At 47.2% G+C, this 19,314-nt stretch overlaps 1 protein-coding gene and 1 pseudogene across 10 annotated transcripts in view; both read right to left on the bottom strand.

The window, feature by feature from the left end:
* ATP6V0A4 (ATPase H+ transporting V0 subunit a4) overlaps positions 1–19,314 on the bottom strand; it is a 64,193-nt gene that overhangs the window by 15,544 nt on the left and 29,335 nt on the right. For 9 of the 10 annotated variants that reach the window (XM_036329032.1, XM_036329025.1, XM_036329034.1 and 6 more), the window contains 8 exons: positions 18,589–18,715; positions 13,772–13,854; positions 13,034–13,127; positions 11,321–11,533; positions 7,682–7,832; positions 6,674–6,813; positions 4,873–5,030; positions 2,680–2,773 (listed from right to left, as the gene is read on the bottom strand). In XM_036329032.1, the coding sequence (XP_036184925.1) occupies positions 2,680–2,773; positions 4,873–5,030; positions 6,674–6,813; positions 7,682–7,832; positions 11,321–11,533; positions 13,034–13,127; positions 13,772–13,854; positions 18,589–18,715 (1,060 nt within the window). The remainder of the gene's footprint in view (positions 1–2,679; positions 2,774–4,872; positions 5,031–6,673; positions 6,814–7,681; positions 7,833–11,320; positions 11,534–13,033; positions 13,128–13,771; positions 13,855–18,588; positions 18,716–19,314) is intronic. The other variant, XM_036329033.1, reaches the window with a different exon arrangement.
* Positions 15,033–15,946, bottom strand: LOC118666628 (annotated as a pseudogene).

Below are 19,314 nucleotides of genomic sequence, written 5' to 3'. Positions count from 1 at the left end.
GACTAGGACGGCAGGAACTGGAGAGGTGGGAAAGACAAGGCTTTCTTTTCATTTTTACAGTATTTTGTGTTATATGGATTCTTAATCATACATATTATTATTTTATGATAAAAAGACCATAAATTTAAAAAATCTACATGCTACCTGGAGGATTATTTTCAACTCTCCACCTGCTCTTTCACCCTCACATTTTCCTTTCTTTTTTGACTGGTGGACAGGTGACAGAAACTGCACACAGAGCAGGAACTCTGAGATGTGAATTACACCACCCTCCCTTCAAGGGAGCAGACCTGCTGCATTCAATGTGGGCTGTGAGGGGAAGAGAGAGGACAGTGGGAGCAACATGATTCAAAGCAAGGCCAATCAGACCCTAAAACCACCCCCTTGGGACTCCCCCATCTGCTTGCTAATGAGGAAACTCCTAGGACCAGAGATAAAGCCTTCCAGTCTATAAAAATAACTTGCATATCTTTTTAGCACTTTGCAGCTTGCAAACCAGCTTTCAAGGACTTTACCTCTTTTGATAAAACTTGGAATGCAAGTGCCCCTGGGAAGCAAGCATCAACACATCGTGGGTAATGCTTTCTTTTTTAAAAAATATATTTTTATTTATTTCATAGAGGAGGGGAGGAGTAATAACATCAGTGATGAGAGAGAATCATTGACTGGCTGTTTCCTGCACGCCCTCTACTGGGGATCGAGCCCACAACCCGGGTATGTGCCCTTGACCAGAATCAAACCCGGGACCCTTCAGTCCACAGGTCGATGCTCTATCCACTGATTCAAACCAGGTACGGCCTGGGTAATGTTTTCTGGGGTTTTTTTGTTTTGTTTTTTAAATTTTCACCAGAGGATATTTTTTTCATTTTAGAGCAGCGGTTCTTAACCTGTGGGTTGCGACCCTTTGGGGGTCAAATGACCCTTTCACAGGGGTCACCTAAGACCATCGGAAAACACATATATAATTACATATTGTTTTGTGATTAATCACTATGCTTTAATTATGTTAAATTTGTAACAATGAAAAGACATCCTGCGCCGAAACCGGTTTGGCTCAGTGGATAGAGCGTCGGCCTGCGGACTGAAAGGTCCTGGGTTCGATTCCGGTCAAGGGCATGTACCTGGGTTGTGGGCACATCCCCAGTAGGAGATGTGCAGGAGGCAGCTGATCGATGTTTCTCTCTCATCGATGTTTCTAGCTCTCTATCTCTCTCCCTTCCTCTCTGTAATAAATCAATAAAATATATATTTAAAAAAAAAAAGACATCCTGCATATCAGATATTTACATTCCGATTCATAACAGTAGCAAAATTAGTTATGAAGTAGCAACGAAAATAATTTTATGGTTGGGGGTCACCACAACATGAGGAACTGTATTAAAGGGTTGAGGCATTAGGAAGGTTGAGAACCACTGTTTTAGAGAAAGTATGGGGGGGAGGGGGGGGAGAGAAACCTCACTGTGAGAAAGACACATCAACTGGTTGCCTCCTGCATGTGCCCCAACCAGGGCCAGAGCCTACAACTGACGCATGTGCCCTTGACCGGAACCACTATCCACTGAGCCAACAGAAAAGCTAGGGCACTTTCTGTGTTTATAAGGGAGGGGAAGAGGGCAGGCAGCGGGAGGACCCAGGAAAACAAGAGGAGGGAGATGACCCACAAGATAGGAGAGACCACACAACCAACGTTAGAGCCAGTGCTGTTCCCTCTTAACTGTCAGCAACTAAACCTGAGCTTTTGGGTTCTCTGTCACAAAAGGAGCTTATAAGATACACTTCTGGACTGCGTCTGCCAAGTTCAGGTCTCGACCACCCATGCTCATTTGGAGCACAAGGCTGCCACCTAGTGGCAATCTGCGTTGGGCCACTATGTGTGGGTGTCTTCTGGAAAACCCCTTCATATCCAGTGTGCAGAATCACTTTCGCTTTGCTCAGCTCAAATCCAATTGAGATGGATATAACAAACAAAAGCTGACAATCTCTTTTTCCACTCGTATCAATTCTAGGCAGTAAAATTAAACAAAAATAAAAGCAAATCCATATGTTTCTAGGAAAAAAAAATGTTACCCCACTGCAAGAAAATGCCCAAGTAGGAAACTTGATAAGGATGCTAAACTGATGATCTAATATGCATACTTCCCAGGCACCCAGGGCTTTTTAAAAGAAGCAGTCATTGCCGAGCCGGCGTGGCTCAGTGGTTGAGCGTCGACCTATGAACTAGGAGGTCAGGGTTGATTCCCAGTCAGGGCACATGCCCAGTTGTGGGCTCAATCCCTAGCAGGGGCTGTGCAGGAGGCAACTGATCAGTGATTCCCTCTCATCACTGATATTTCTCTCTCTCTCCCTCTCCTTTCCTCTCTGAAATCAATAAAAAAAGATTTTTTAAAAAGAAGCAGTCATTAACCGCCAAGGCATAAGTGATGGAGAACGAGGCAGATGTTTGGGGAATTGTATGGAAAATGACCCAGGGGCTGGGTAAAGGATGCAGGCAGAACACTTACTTGAAGTCAGCGCAGTGTGTCACAAAAACCTCCCGTCCATGTAATTCTATCTCAACACAAGTTGGTTGATTTAATAGGTTCTGGCACTTCTTCCCCCTCCCACCCCCACCCCCCCGATTTCTCCTCAGCCAGTCATTTAACTATTTAATAACTATTTAAGCCCAGAGGACATTGTTACCGGATCAATCCCGAATGGGTATGGGTTCCCAGAGTACACGCCTGGAATGGCGGGGTTCAGCTGTAAAAGTGGATTTGTCTCCATCGTTTCCATGCTTCAGAGGGAGAAAGGAAAAAACAAAAGCAAAGCCAGTGAGTGACCAAAGGCAGGAAAAAGTACTAGGGTGCCGTCTGTCGAGCCAATCACAGCTAACTGCTGGTGCAACGCATCAGTCCGGCTCATTTGGTTACTCCATGAATGGTACTGAATCCCCACTGTGTGCCAAGTACTGTCCTGTGGCCTGAGCGACAGAAATGACCCACCAACCCCCAAGGAATATATAGTCTAAGATTTCAAAGCGCTCCAGCCTGGTGGGGTGCATGTAGTAAAATATATATATACACCGAGTGGCCAGATTATTATGACCACCTGATTTGTTTGTAGGCAAATTAGCCGTACACTGCATCGTATGGGATATGGAAGCCAAAGGCCTGTTTGAACACCTTTGCTGTCTGCAATTACCAAGATAAAACGTCTCCAATTAGCACAGAAACACAAGAATTGGACAGTCGAGCATTGGAAAACAGTCATGTGATCCGATGAATCTCATTTCCAGTTGCATCATGCAGATGGCAGAGTGAGAATTTGGCAGAAACAGCATGAAAGCATGCACCCCACATGCATGAGTACAACCCTTCAAGCTGGTGGGGGCAGTGTTATGGTTTGGGACATGTTTTCCTGGCATGATTTGGGCCCTTTAATTCATCTGAATAGCACAACATACCTAAGTATCGTTGCTGATCAAGTTCATCCTATCATGTTGATGGTGTATCCCAATGGAGATGGCTTCTTCCAACAAGACAATGTGCCATGCCACGGTGCTCGTATTGTGCAGGAGTGGTCTCAAGAACATGAGGGAGACTTTACCTTGCTTAGGTGGCCCCCACAATCACCAGATCTCAATCCAATTGAACATTTGTGGGATGAAGTTAAAAGAGCCATCAGGCAGCTAGTTCCACAACCATCAAATCTCACAGAATTGGACAGTGCTATTCATCAGGCATGGTGTCAGATTCTTCGCATCACCTTTCAACATCTCGTGGAGTCAATGCCAAGAAGAATCGCCGCAGTACTGAGGGCAAAAGGTGGCCCAACGAAGTACTGATGGGGTGGTCATAATAATCTGGCCACTCACGTTCAAATATATCCCACGTTCAAAGGCTGTTAAATCGCGTTGCTTACCCATATCTTCAGGAAAAAAATCACCTCTACTGTCGTGGTAAACAGCCTACTTCCCTATTTATAATGGTCTGGCCCTCTAGCAACTTCAGCGCGAAATTATAGCTAATTTGCCTACAAACGTCAGGTGGTCATACTAATCTGGCCACTCGGTGTATATTCTACATCAGAAAAAAGGTAGGGGTAGGGATGAAGGAGTCTACAGAAATAGATCCCTGGCCGCCCTACACATACACAGTCCTAACAACACGCCTCAGGGCAAGCGGTTGGATTTCACTAGCAGGGGCGTGTTTGTGTGTCCACAAACCAGAAAGCCACCCCTGACGAGAGAGAACTGGCCAGGTACCCACAGCTAAGCCTGCTGTTGAGCATAAACAATTCCACAGAACACCAACGTCAGACAAGGCCATTCTGTGACCGCGATGGATCTAGACAAAAGCAAGAGCGTTCCACAACCATATCTGATATCAGAATATGGACATAGCAACAGAAGGACATTGTCCAAATCACAAAAATGACCAGAGATAACCTTTATCCTCTTAGAGGCCAAGTCCTGTAAGTCAGTCCTTTCTTCTTTTTTAAAAAAATATATTTTTATTGATTTCAGAGAGGAAGGGAGAGGTAGAAATATCAACGACAGGAAAGAACCACTGATTGGCTGTCTCACGCTGTGAATTGAGCCCTCAACCCAGACATGTGCCATGACCGGGAATCGAACCGTGACCTCCTGGTTCATGGGTCAACACTTAACCACTGAGCCATGCCAGCCGGGCAGTTGAGCTAAAGTTTTAAAAACTATTTCCATGTGTTACAGTTACCAGCACAGTTACTGAGGAAGTGGCACAAGGTCTCATGCTCAGTTGAGAAAACGGCATTATTTGTTGAATTTGTGGGTACACCTCTGGGCCGAGCCAGGCGTAGATTTGCTCAGCCATAGACGGCCAGGGAACAACCCATCCCTGTCTGTGAACTTACTTCCATGTGCCATTTCTGAACATGGGTCGGACGCTCCAGGAAGAGCCGAAGATGTTGAAAGCCTTGGAGAAGCAGTCGTTGTAAATGAAGCCCGTGTAAATGGAGAAGATGCCCATGAGGAGGATGAGGTAGCGCCCCTGGAAGAAGGTGTTCCAGATCTGGCCTCGGGGAGACAGAGAGGACTGTCAGTGAGCTCTGAGCCAGCGTGTGATCAGGTCTCTCCACAGCAAGGCACGCAGGCCCTATGCAGAGCGGCTACGCGACGAGGCCGGCACCAAAGTGGCCCAGAGAGCAAGAGCACACACATCATGATTTTCCTGAGCTTCTACAGGTGACTCTGAAAAGTCCCAGACTGGTCGTTGCTATTGTGGAAGCAAGCATAGAGGCCTCAAATGCTTGAATTCAGCCTTGGTTAGAACATGTGATTAAAGCCGAAACTGAGGCCTCACCTGTGAAAAGGGGGACTTGAAAGTGGGTGGCTGTGTCTCCAGCACTTCCAGGAGGTAAGCACGGAGCTGGCTGCTAAATTTTACCGCAAGTCAAATCTATACTCCTTTGGGGGGGGACGGGGGGGGGGGGGTCTCCATTAAAAGTTGAGTTTCTAAGTACATCCACTAAGAAGAGAAAGTGCTTTCTCCCGATACTGCAGGATGTGCAACAACCATCAGAACTGCTGAGTGGGACTTGCCGACTTCAAATATTTATTACAGGAAACTACATCTATTAAAATGCTTGCCATGAGTCCTGGCCAGGTTGCTCGGTTGGTTAGAGCTTCATCCCGAAATAACAAGGTTGTGGGTTCAACCCCAGGTCAGGGCATGTACAAGAATCAACGAAAGAATGAATAAATAAGTGGGACAACAAATCAGTGTTTCTTTCACTCTTCCTCTCTCTCCCTTCCTTTCTCTCTAAATAAAATGCTTGTCATGAAAACTGTATTGGTCATAGGTCAATTTGTCACTAACCTTGCTTATGATTAACTCACTCTGACATCACTGAACTAGCTCTAGTTAAGTCAACCTGTAAAAAATAGATTGCAGATAAAATTCAGAACATAGCTAAAGCATGTTTGCACTTTGTAAAATGCAATATCGGCGGCCACAAAGTGACGTCAACTTTGAAACAATGCAACTCTTGAGTTGTCTCAACCTTCACATCACTCTGTGAGGGAGCTTCATGGAAGGTATAGAACTTCAAGTGTGAAAGTGAAGACATGGTGTTCGGGATGTCTGTTTCAGAAGAACACTGAGTGTGGGCTTGTGGGGAAAGGGCTCTGCCATAAAAAATTATTTGTGCTATTTTAAGTGAAAAAAAGGAGGCTACAAATTAATATGCACTATTTGATCCCAATTTCTAAAATTATATATTTTTGTCTAAGCACAGAAAGGAAACTAGAAATGTCATACAGAAACACTCATTGTAATTTTTTTCTAAGTAGATGGCTATATTTTCCCAATTTTTGCAATGAACATATATTGCTTTTATAATCAAAGAAAAAAATCAATATTAGCAAAAAAGAAAAAAAGAAAAAAGGAAAGATCAATGCCTTGCCAACCAATGTCCAAAAAAACAAAAATGCTAAAAGGAACTGCACCAAACCATGCAAAGGACTGTGGATGAAAAGGGACCGCATGCTAACCTGACAAGCTCAGGGAAGGCCTAGTGTTATGTTGAGTTTTGACTCTTTTTCACTTTCCATTTTTCCCCTTCTCATAAGAACATGCTATTCCTATGGCAAAAACAACAATCACACTTTAAGAACATTTGAGGAAATGAGGGGAGACATCTGATGGACGCCCACCTCATTGTCCGTCTTCTGGGCGAGGAAACGTCTCTCATTACGGACCATCCAAAGGGCAGCCAGGAGCATCACGGTTCCGTGACCACAGTCTCCAAACATCACGGCAAACAGGAAGGGGAAAGTGATGATGGTGTAGGGAGCTGCAGAGGTGAGAACCACAACAGCCTGAGTCTTCCCAACAGTCCTGTGGGCTCCCCGACTATTGGTCTATTACGCTCCTTGTGATAAGCTGGCTCCCTTGTGCCTTTCTGATTCTGTCAGCTCTCAGTCTTTGCACCCCTGACACTTGGTTGGCTCCCACATACATGAGCTCATCAGTGGATAAACACTATTATTCTCCACTTTACAGATGAGATGAGTTTGGGAGCGGTTAAGTGACTTGCCCAAGATCACAAAGTTTAATGGGATTTAAAATCCGTTTTCTACGTGCTTTCTATGCTCTTTCCACTACCATCTCCTGCTTGTTTCTCCACCATTCACATGTACCCCAGCCCTCCAGAAGTTACTCACCTATGGGGCCCTGCATTATGGGTCACAAATTAGATTGGGACCCAGGCTGGACAAGAACAGCATCGTGCACTGCTTGGCTAATAGGCATCTGGTCTACCCCTTTATTTTGCAAACCAGGCCACTAACATCACAGTTTACGTCACTAGGAATCCAGGCTTCTGAATCCAAGTTCTGTGTGCTCCCATCTCTCCCACACAACTATGAGATTGTGGAGATGCCCAGAGATGACCCTCATTGAACTGTTAAACAAACAAGAACCGAATCCGGCTGCCTGATAAGGCTACAGTTTAAGGGAGAACAGGTGAAATCTTGACAAGGAACAAATCTTTCACTAATCACCTTTACAGAAGACAATGCAGAGCATTCAAAAAAACAAATACGATTTTAGGAAAGTCACAGTTTTAAGTAATTCACCTGCTAGGTTGCCACCTTGGGGGTGAATCTTACCCAATTTTCATTTTCAAGCTGCTCAGGCATGTAACATATCAGACACCTTACCTGGGTTTATCTCCCGGTAATTGCCCACACCATATGCATCTACAATATTCTGGAAGCCAGCAGTGAATTTATTGGTCCTGTTAAATGTGGGAGGAGCTGTTTTAGATTGCACTGCTGTCAAGATAGGGGCCATGGAGGAGCCGCTTAGTTCCTGCAAGAAAGAACATGTGACAAAAATGTAAGGAGGAGAGCCTTGGGCTGGGTACCAGCAGGTGGATCACAGGGCAACTCTTGCCATCACTTACTGGGTGAACGTGGGATAATCTCTTGACCTGAGACTCACGATCTCTCCCATGGAAGTGAAAACCTTCCTAATACTCATCTAACCTATCTGACAGGAGAGCTGTCAGAGAGTCGAATTCCTCCTGCTCCCCTGGCGATCTGCAGTCTCCTGCTCCTGAAATGCATGTTTACGCCTCCGTTCTGGGGCTGGCTCTCCTCTCCCTTTCTCTCTACTTAACGCCCCCAAGAGCTCATCCACTTTCCGAATTTTGTTTCAACCTTTCAAATGGCCTTGACCCTCTTGAAAATTTCGATTCTTTTTTCATTGCCTGCCTAGGCTTTCAAACTCTCCTGTCTCAGCAGCCCCACATAATCCAGGAGCCTAGAACTGGACTCATCAGCTTGCCCTAAAGCCAGGCTGTTCTTTCGACAGTTTCCATTCTCCAAATTCTTGAAACTTGGATATCCTCAGACTTTTCCCTTCTCCTGATTTAATCACCAATCTCCAGATCTTGCTAATTGTCCCTTTCCAATCCCTCTCCCTCCCATTCCCACAGCCACCAGCCAAGCCCCAGCCTCCCCATCCTCCTCCATCTCTTTCCCTCCCATTTATCTTACACTCCAGACTGCATAATCCTTCTTTTAATAAAACAAAGCAAACAAAACACAGTACTTTAGTCATGTTACCTTCCTGCTCAAAAATCCTCAAAGGCTTCCTCTTACCTAAAGAATGAAGCCAGAACTCTTTAGCCTTGTAATCAAGACTTCTTTTCATAGCTGACTAATCCTCCATTCACACCTTCCCCCCACTGCTTCTCTGTGGAAATCACCCAACTCCACAGCAGCCACCTCCCTTGTTCACTTTCCCAAGTAGGGACCGCTCTCCAAGCTCACCCCCCAGGAACCTTCTGGTCACTCCTAACCCAACAGCACTTACCACCTGCACACCCAAGGGGGGCTTAGCACCAGCGAAGTGAGTGCTCGTTAGTCCTCCTAACAGCGCCCCACTTTAGAGATGAGGACACGAAGGGAGAGCGAGGTTAAGTAACTTTCCCAAGCTTACATGCAAGTAGAGGAGTTCCTTACTCTATGATGATATATGTTTTCATCTGTGTGACTATGACCTCCTTGAGGTCAAGGACTGTGGCTTCCTCCTTTTTTTCTAACATGTCCTCCAGCAGCGGACACAGTATTAGTGTAGCCTAAGTATTTTTTGCTCATTGGTGATAATAATAGCTATCTATCCTCCTACGCTTGTCTCCTCATCTCCTACCAGCATAGGGCCTTCTACTCCTATCTGGGGAGACACTTTGATTATTTCAGAGGATGGAGAAACTGTAGAAATAGCCGTAAGGAGCCTTGTAGAAGTCTGACCCCTTTGTGATTACAGAGCAACATTGTTCAGTGAAATCCTTGCATTCGGACAACTCCTCCCCAAAGGCTTGACGGTCTTCTCCACACTACAGCCACGTGCTTCTAAAATGCAACCTGGATCATGTCACCCAGCACGGGAATAAGATCAGCTCCCTTACACCACCATGAGGTCCTTCAGGAACTGCCCTGCAGCCTCTCCCTGACCTTCTTCCCATTCCTTAAGCTGCTGCACCCTCTCTCCAGCCACTGGTCTGTGGGTGGGCCTGCACCGCACACTCCTCCCACCTCTCTTCTAACCACGCTTTCACAGTCCAGCTCATGCATCACTTCCTCCAGGGAGCCCCCTGCCCTTCCCAGTCTGGGTGAAACCCTCCTTGCAGGTGCCCCATTTGGGGAGTTATTGGACCAACATGTGAGGACATTCAAATCCTGCCTCCTGGCTACAGGATCACAGCCAAGTTACTGCCACTCTCTATGCCTCAGTTTACTCATCTGTATAAAGGAGATAAAGACAGCCTTAACCGGTTTTACTCAGTGGATAGAGCGTCAGCCTGCGGACTCAAGGGTCCCAGGTTTGATTCCGGTCAAGGGCATGTACCTTGGTTGCGGGCACATCCCCAGTAGGGAGTGTGCAGGAGGCAGCTGATTGATGTTTCTCTCTCATCGATGTTTCTAACTCTCTATCCCTCTCCTTATTCCTCTCCCTTCCTCTCTGTAAAAAATCAATAAAATATATTTTTTTTAAAAAAAAAGGAGATAAAGACAGTTCCTATCTCTTAGTCCCATCCCACCTCAAGGCCTTTACCTTTGGATCCCTCAGCCTGAATGCTCTTTTTCCCACCCACTCCAGGCTTCCCATGGCATTTAGGGAAGTCTGCTCTGACGCCAGCATTCAGAGGGGTCCTGTCCAGCAGCCCTGTCACAGCACTGTAAGACCTAAGAGCTCAAGCGCTGCCTTGACATCGTTGTGTCTCACAGGGCCCCAAAGGTCAAGCCATGAGTTCCTCTGGTCTCAGCGGATATGCCACCCACTTAGCAGGCAAGGCCCAGCACTGTCCCTCAGCCAGACCAGACCACTGCCCTGTAGTCAACCTATGGGTTCCACTTCCCAGAAAATTATTCAAATGAAGTAATCACACCCTCCCATGGAAACCAGGGCTCACCCGACCCTGTTGTCACTACACAGCCTGCCTCCCACAGCCCCTGCTGGTTCACTCTGCTTCCAAGTACCGGCCCCAAGTGCAGCCTCCCTGTGGCCCTGTGTGGCATGCAGTGTCCTCCCCGGGGCTACGAGCATATGTGACTAGTAAACTGCTGCCAATCTCATCTGTCCAGTGCCAGGTGTCCTGTGTTTGGCCACCTGGCACTCTTTAGGGCAGAGGGTCCGTTCTTCACCAATAGGGTGACTAGGTGTAAGAACAAGCCTCCACTCCACCCTTCACCGCCCCCTGCCTCACTTCTGCCCACCATGGATCACAGCCTGGAATCACACTAATGATGGACATGCTGACTGTCTGTCTCCCTTTCTCAGAAGTCCATCAGAGCAGGCCCTTGTGACAGCACAGCCCTACATCTGCTCCTGGTGCACCGTGAACATTAGAGAGATGAATGGCGAGCGCTGCGAGACCCAGCATGTAGGGAGCCTTCTACTCCCGTCGGCTGTCATTACAGGAGCCTGGTTATGGTCTGTCCGGGTAGACTGTGACCGTTATGAGGTAGAGGATGGTATCCACAGTCACACTGAACTGTGAGGTCCACAGTCATAATGAGCACGGTGACTGGCACAGTCATGCTCGCTATGCACTTGCTGAAGATGAAAGAAAAGGTGACTAATTGTCAAACGCTGAGAGAAAAGGAGTTTCTGCTATGTGCCCTACCACCGGTGACAACTGAAGATACAAAGACGAAGGTGACATCCTACCAGCAAGTCACTTATGAAGTTCACATGACTCAGGAGCCTGACCAGCACTCAGTGCCCGGAGGGGGACTGCCGAGGCTGGACGTGACTCATCTTCCCCCTTCCCTGCTCCGCCTGCCACTCACCATGCCTTGCTCCAACGCCTTCTTGATGCGCCCGGTGTCTGCCACCGGGAACCAGATCTCAGCGATGATGCACTGCTGGGTGACGTCGATGTTGCACATGTTCAGGATGTGGTAAATGGCCTTCATCTTCTGCACCTTGACCACCCAGGAGTGCCAGTTGGCAGCCGCTTCCTGCAGGAGGCTCTGACGGTGAGACTCCGTTTGTGTTATAACCTGGGCAAAAAGCAACACACAGAAAAACAAGGGACACTCAGGAAGTGTCTGGCAATGTGGCAGAAACAGGGGTTCACCAGCTGCAGCGGCTTCTTTTGTTCTGGACGCCCTCCTCTGGCCTGTGGCTCTCATCTGGCCTTGAACTCTCATGAGCAGAGTACCCCTACTAGAGGTTAAAACTCTTAGGCAGAATTCTTCCTTTTCTTCTAAATTCCTTCCAGTACTATTGTTATGTGTTAAATCCTGTCTCCCAAAAACATATGTTAACGTCCTAATTCCTGGTAACTGTGAAGGTTGATCTTATTTGGAAATGGGGTCTTCGCAGATGCAATTAAGATGGGGTCATACCTGAGGAGGGTGGGCCTACTGAATATGACTGGTGTCCTTACAAGAAATTTGGACAATGGGGTACACAGAGAACACCTGTATGATGGAGGCAGAGACTGGAGTGACGCATCTACACACCAAGGAATGCCAACAGATTTTTCTAGGAGGGTGAAGATGCCTGTTAGCCTAAGAGTTTGGAAACACACACACACCCAGTGTCTACAGACAGCATTGAGGATCTAGAACCATGCTGACCAATACATCAGCCACATGGAGCTACAAGAATTTAAATCACAAGCCATGTTCCAAGAGCTCCAAGGTCACATGGGCGCTTGGCTCCTGCGGGTTATATATGTAACATTTCCACCACCACAGAAGTCCTGTTGGGCAGCACCGTTTAGAGTTCACAATACGATGTGGGATCAGCTGCTCTTAGAGAGGACTTTCAAAGGGTCTTAAAGAAAGTATTCTAATCATGAAAGCGCTGAGCGCCACTGTGGGTGACAACAGACTTTAGAACTGGGCAATTCGGCAGAAAAAGAATCGGTCAGGCTGGCTGTTCGACTTCATTGGCGAGTTGGTTGTATCATAGATGAGGCCGAGCTGTGGTCAGTTCTAACTCCAGGCAAAATATTACTGACATGAAAATATTACTGGCACCTCCTGTGCCACGAGGTTTCCAGCTCAGCCAGAAAGAGCCCAGAACCAGTAGCCCTGCCGCCTTCCTCCGGGCCAAGGGGGCCTCGTGCTCCACAGAAGGGGCAGCCCCACTCTGCCCGGAGCTGAAGCCCCGCGTGGCCTCCCTGCCCACTGAAGGAGGACTCGAAAGAACTGCATTGCTGAGACCCGTTTGGGGAGTGGCTGGGTGGAGTGGGCCCTGGCTGGGGGGAAGGGGTGGCCCTGCGAGGACCACCGCCTGCGTCCAGTACCCACTGTGTCGGGATGAGCACAAGGATCCAGTTCTGGGCTTGGAGTTCAGATGAAGAGTCATCACCTCTCGCCCATGAAACAGCCTCTTAATTATGAAACCTTCTGCACCAGGAGCTACAAGAGCACAGCAAGCCTCCCAGCCAGCTTCCAGCAAGGGCCCCAGAGGACAGGACTGACTCGGCAATGGCAGAGGGGGCCCAGCCGCAGTGCCCCTCAGATCGCGTGCCTGAAGCCCTCACTCACGGTGACTATATCTTCCAGCCTCGTGTTGATACCAGCCAGCATCTCCTTGCGCTCCGCCGCAGGCTCTGGGCAGGGGTAAATGGTGGCTCGAAACCTGTGTTTAATGCATTCCAGTTGACACGTGGTTATCGCTCCAAAGCATTCTGCACACCCTCTTCTGCTAAGTCACTACTTGCTGGCTTCGGTGAGGCTACACCTTTTCCTAGACTAACGTTCTCCGTGGCCGTCTATAAATGAACTCCCTTTAGAAGGCTTCCCAACACATGGCTCACACTATAGGAATGAGCTTCTTTCAAACCATAAAGCCTGTGAGCTGTTATATAAACAAAACTATAAGCTTAACTTGCCCCCCTTTTGCCCCCCAGAATCTATTAATGCATTAATGTCCTTCTTTACTGAGTAATTTCTGCTTCTAAGGGGCTGGATAGGAGATGATTCTGTAGCATTAGAAACAGCTTAGCATGTGGTTTGCCTGTGAGCAGGGATAAACGGCAATGGTTAAAAGGATCCACTTTTAGTTACCTTTAAATTTTGCCCCTTTAAGTCCTCTCTGTTCCTATTTCCACAGCTATTAAGGGTCAGTTACATTCTTCACACTCTCTTATCAAATGTGGGAAAGTTATTCTAAATCCCTAAACGGACCTCAAAGAGGCCCCGATGGTGCCTTTCGCATCGCACACCTCTGGCCTCACCCCGCCCCGCGGCGCTGGTGACGGAGCCGCTGCCCGCCTCCCTTACCCCTCGCAGATCTTCCTGATCTTCTGCCTGAGCTGCTCTCCTTGATAAAATATGATGAACATGTTCTTTTTCATTTCTTCTTTCTGGAAAATCAGAACGAGGAGAAAAAAAAATGAGCTTTTCTTTCTGGTTACATTATAATAAAAATGTCAAGTTCTGTTTTTAGATTTTAAAATATACATAAATTTAAAATTGAAAAACCTCCATTTCTCCCAGTTGGTCCAAGTTTGTAATTCATTATGGTTGAGGGCAAGGCCACGGAGGCAGGCTGTACGGGGCCAGCGGGGAGGCCAGTGCAGTCCTAAGGGGACAGAGAGTCCCACTATCGGCTCCACTAGTTGGATCTCACAGCTGGGCCTCAGCTCTAAGCCCTCTACTTAAAGAGATGTATTAATAAACAAGGAAGCGTCCGGAAGAGGGTCGCCAGGATACTGCAAGGCTTAACATGAAAAGGGCTGACCTAGCTCCCCAGGGTTAACTCACACACAGGCATTTCAGGGGCGAGTGAGTGCTTGATATTTAACAAAGGTAAAGCCGTGTCTAATGTTGGACTCACAGTTACTCACTGTACATCCATAAGAACACTGATTAAAATGCATCTTTTCTTTTGCCTGTCTGCTTGTTTCTATTGCAGATCAAAGTCTGGGACTGCAACACAGGAAAGTGCATTGAAACCCTGCAGGGAAGGCCCATGGCGTTAGCATCCCAGGGCGCAGTGGAAGGCGTACCAGGAAGCCGGGCTAAGGCAGATCTTGCATCCTCACAGCCCAACGACATGTTTTTGGCAGGGAGCCCGGATGTGGCCCAGGCTTGCACCTTCACCCCAGATGGGCAACTTTAGTAGCGTCTGGAGCTGCTGACTAGGCAAGACGCCAAATCCACGGCATGATCAAGCCACCCAGGGTCTCTCCGATACAACATCGCCGCACATGGCTCTCAGAGCTCAACTCCCAGCCTCTCCCTGCCCAGCACGCATGGCGCTGGCAGAAGGGATCGTCAGGGCAGTTCCACGCTCCAGGCCCCAAGTCAACACACCAGAGCACCCAACAGACCCTTGCAGCCAGGACTGCCAGGCCCCCACACCAGGTTGAAACAGCGACTGGCAGGCCTGCCCAAATCCATCAGACGCCTGCGCCTCACCAGCCCGGCTCTCCAGCACGGTTAGCTGAAACAACTGCAAACACAAAGCAACGTCAGCCAGTTTGTGCTTTACTGACGCCGCGATGCTCAGGCCTGGACGATGCTCAGGCCTGAACGATGCTCAGGCCTGGACCTTGGACTTGCGCAGAGGGTACGGCCCCTCCTTCCGCGGCTGCTTCTTGGTCTTCAGGTTCCCTTCATGCTGCTGAGCTGCGGCACATGGTTTGTGTTTTCTTGGGCCACAGACCCAGGGGCTTGCTCTTCTTGCCCTTGTAGAATTTCCTGAGGGTCCCTTTCTGAGTCCGGTTAATGATGGTAAGAACGTGGGCGACAGATTCGCGAAGAACTCAGATCTTAGGAAGCGTGGAAGCAGCGCCGTCTGACCCTTTGGCTCCGGCAGCTGGGACAGCTCCACCTTCAGGCCGGCCAGCTGTTTGAGCAACTTGTCCTTGCCATGAAGGTCTCAAGCCCTAATTTTGGCCATGGCTAAACAAGCCACAACCGCCTACCTAAGATGCATCTTAAAAGTCCAAGTTTGACAATTCACAAGAAAGGGAGAATATATATTTCATAAGGATATATGAAAATGTTACTTTAAGCAAATAAATGTGCCCTTTTGCTCTTATTTCATTCGGGGTGGAGGGTAGTCAAGGCAAAATTATGGAGCCCATTGTTGGAAAAGTTGCAATAAATCCAACAAACTCGTCACATACCACTTGGGGCACTGGAATCAGGTACGACCCCCTCCCTGAGAAACCATCTGTCAGGTCCCAGCCAGTGTCACAAAAATGCCCACAACCCTTAGAGCCAGCAACCCTATTTCCTTGAATTCCTATCCTGGAAGCAATTCAAAAGAAAATAAAAATCCACATGCATGACAATGTCAGGGGATTGAACCTGCACCCCACGTACTCACCCTTGACCAGTAATCGAACCTACAACACTTCCATCTGTGGGCTGTCACTCTAACCACTTAGCAACACCAGCTAGGCCCCCAAGTCATTCTTATTTTTAATATATTTTATTGATTTTTTATAGAGAGGAAGGGAGAGGGATAGAGAGTTAGAAACATCAATGAGAGAGAAACATCAATCAACTGCCTCCTACACACCTCCTACTGGGGATGTGCCGGCAAACAAAGTACATGCCCTTGACCGGGATCAAACCTGGGACCTTTCAGTCTGCAGGCCGACGCTCAATCCACTGAGCCAAACCGGTTAGGGTCTCCAAGTCATTCTTTTTTTTTTTTTTTTCTCTTTTTTTCTTTTTTTTTTTTATTGTTCAGATTATTACATTTGTTCCTCTTTTTTTTCCCCACATAACTCCCCTCCTCCCAGTTCCCGCCCCACCCTCCGCCCTCACTCCCCACCCACTGTCCTCATCCATAGGTGCACGATTTTTGTCCAGTCTCTCCCCGAATCTCCCACACCCCTTTCCCCCCCAGGAATAGTCAGTCCATTCCCTTTCTATGTCCCTGATTCTATTATAATCACCAGTTCATTCTGTTCATCAGATTATTTATTCACTTGATTCTTAGATTCACTTGTTGATAGATGCATATTTGTTGTTCATAATTTGTATCTTTATCTTTTACTTCCTCTTCCTCTTCTTAAAGGATACCTTTCAGCATTTCATATAATCCTGGTTTGGTGGTGATGAACTCCTTTAGCTTTTCCTTATCTGTGAAGCTCTTTATCTGACCTTCAATTCTGAATGATAGCTTTGCTGGATAAAGTAATCTTGGTTGTAGGTTCTTGGTATTCATCACTTTGAATATTTCTTGCCACTCCCTTCTGGCCTGCCAAGTTTCTGTTGAGAAATCAGCTGACAGTCGTATGGGTATTCCCTTGTAGGTAACTGAGTTTCTTTCTCTTGCTGTTTTTAAGATTCTCTCTTTATCTTTTGCTCTTGGCATTTTAATTATGATGTGTCTTGGTGTGGTCCTCTTTGGATTCCTTTTGTTTGGGGTTCTCCGTGCTTCTTGGACCTGTAAGTCCATTTCTTTCACCAGGTGGGGGAAGTTTTCTGTCATTATTTCTTCAAATAGGTTTTCAATATCTTGCTCTCTCTCATCTTCCGGCACCCCTATAATTCTGATGTTGGTACGCTTGAAGCTGTCCCAGAGGCTCCTTATACTATGCTCGCATTTTTGGATTCTTTTTTCATTTTGCTTTTCCGGTTGGGTGTTTTTTGCTTCCTCGCATTTCAAATCATTGACTTGATTCTTGCGCTCCTCTGGTCTGCTGTCGGGAGTCTGTATAATATTCGTTATTTCAGTCCGTGTATGCTTAATTTCTAGTTGGTTCCCCAATATAAGATCGAGGGTCTTATTAGTTTTCTTGTAGATCTCATTAAGTTTATTGGCGGCTTCTAAACAGTTCTTGAGAGACCTTAAAAGTGTGGTTCTGAACTCTATATCTTCCATTGACAATTTTGTCCTGTTTCTTTGTCTCTGCATTTTGTTATGCTTTCTTGGTGCACCCCCTAGTGGTCTTTGTTCGAAGTCTTATAGTTAAATCTTGATTGTTGTAGCTAATTCCAGGGAGGGTTTGACCTCCAGGCCAAGTGGCTATGAGAATCAGCTGTGTCAGCAGTGAGAGAACTTCTGTCCTCTAGGGAGGTGCTAATCTAGCCTTTGCCTGAGGCTATCCGGCAAATGCCTCAGTGCAGGGCTTGGGCGAGGCGGGTCGCACAGGATCAACAGGGTGGGCCGGAGAGAGCAGTTATGGCGGCTCTCAGTCCTGTCCCCAGGGGCTCTGCCTCTCTGAGTCCCAGCACCCGCTGCAAAGCTCAGAGAGAAAGCTGCACTCGCTCTGACCGAAGCCAGACAGTCCCGTTTCTCCCGTTTGAGTCTGGGTCCCTAAAGACTCACCCGGATCTGGAGCTCAGAGTCTGCGACTCCCTCCCGATTGAAAACGCCAACCGCGCCCTCCACCGCCAGCCCGCTCCGCGCACTCCGCACCTCAGAATTTGACTTCAGCACTGCGCCTCCTCTGAGTGTCCGTATGCGTTTCTCTTTCCTCCTAGTTGTAGGACTTCCACTCAGCCAGCGTTCCTGTGGTTCTGGGTGCTGTCCCTTCCGTTTTTTGGTTTCACTTTTGAAGTAGTTGTTCAAAGCAGCAAACTCCGGCGTTAACCTATGCCGCCATCTTGGTTCTCCCCCAAGTCATTCTTATGCTCATGTGCACACTGACCTAAATCAGTTTAGTTCTTTGTGATTAAGAGACAGCCTGGCTGGGTAGCTCCGTTGGTTAGAGCATTATCCCGATACACAACAATTGCAGGTTCTATCTCTGGTCAGGGCACATACAGGAAGCAACCAATGAATGCACAAATAAGTGGAACAACAAGTGATCTCTCTCTCTCTCTCTCTCTTTCTCTCTCTCTCTCTCTTTCCCTTCTGCTTTCTCTAAAACCAATTTTTTTAAAAATCATGACAACAACAAAAAGACACAGCTGCCTAGTGTGGAAGGAGTATAGCTAAGTTTCTCGAAGGAATGCGGTGTTAGGAAAAATCAGTTTTTGACCTTTCAAAGGTAGAAAAAAAAGAAAAGAGAAAGCAAGGGAATAGATATTGGCTTCACAGAACTAAAGACTCGGTGTTCGCAGGAATGCAAGCCCTCTGGTGAGGGCTACAGGGAATTAGGAGGAAGTTATCTGCAGCCTGAGATACCCACTGTGACGGGATCCTCCAGAACTGTGTCCATCTCGCTGAACTTCAAGTAGATGTTTCCTCGGCAAACTCGCCACAGCAGCCTCTCGAAGGAAGCCATCCTCTCCCTGTTTATCACACCAGCCGTGAACCTGGTGTCAACAGTCAGAAGAGGACACGTTACTGCGGAACAGGGAGGGGGACGCAGGGAGAAGACTCCTGGAGACGTGAAGATGCGAAGCCATTGAAGGTCCACCTCCCTCCACCCAGGACGTGATGGCACAGCCCTGCCTGGCACTCGGAATCCCAGCCCTAATTTACCTCAAGTCCCTTGTGACCTTCTGTTTTCTTGGACATGGTAAGGTTTCCTTAACCATCCCAATAGTTTGTATTTAATTATTTGCAATTAAAAATATGATAGACCGTTCATTATAGCATTGTAGATGTTCAAAATGCTCAACAATGGTCTCTGTATTATTACAAATAATGTACTAAGAGGGAAACATACACATGGATTTGTATACATCTTTATTTTTACCATCATCCAGGCATCTAGATCATTTCTGACCCAAACTTTACACTTTAACCTTGAGATGGTTACTTCCATTGGTCTATTATTTTTAATGTACATTGGTCTATATTACTTTCAGATCAAACATTTTCAATAAATTTCTTTTCTTTCTATTTCTAATTCAATGCTTACTACCTCAAATAGCAGGCCCTCAGGTATCTATTGAATAAAAAGGTAGAA

The sequence above is a fragment of the Myotis myotis genome, unplaced genomic scaffold (genome assembly GCF_014108235.1).
Source record: "Myotis myotis isolate mMyoMyo1 unplaced genomic scaffold, mMyoMyo1.p scaffold_m19_p_11, whole genome shotgun sequence".
NCBI classification, from domain to species: Eukaryota; Metazoa; Chordata; class Mammalia; order Chiroptera; family Vespertilionidae; genus Myotis; species Myotis myotis.
This window is presented reverse-complemented; position numbering and strand designations above follow the sequence as displayed.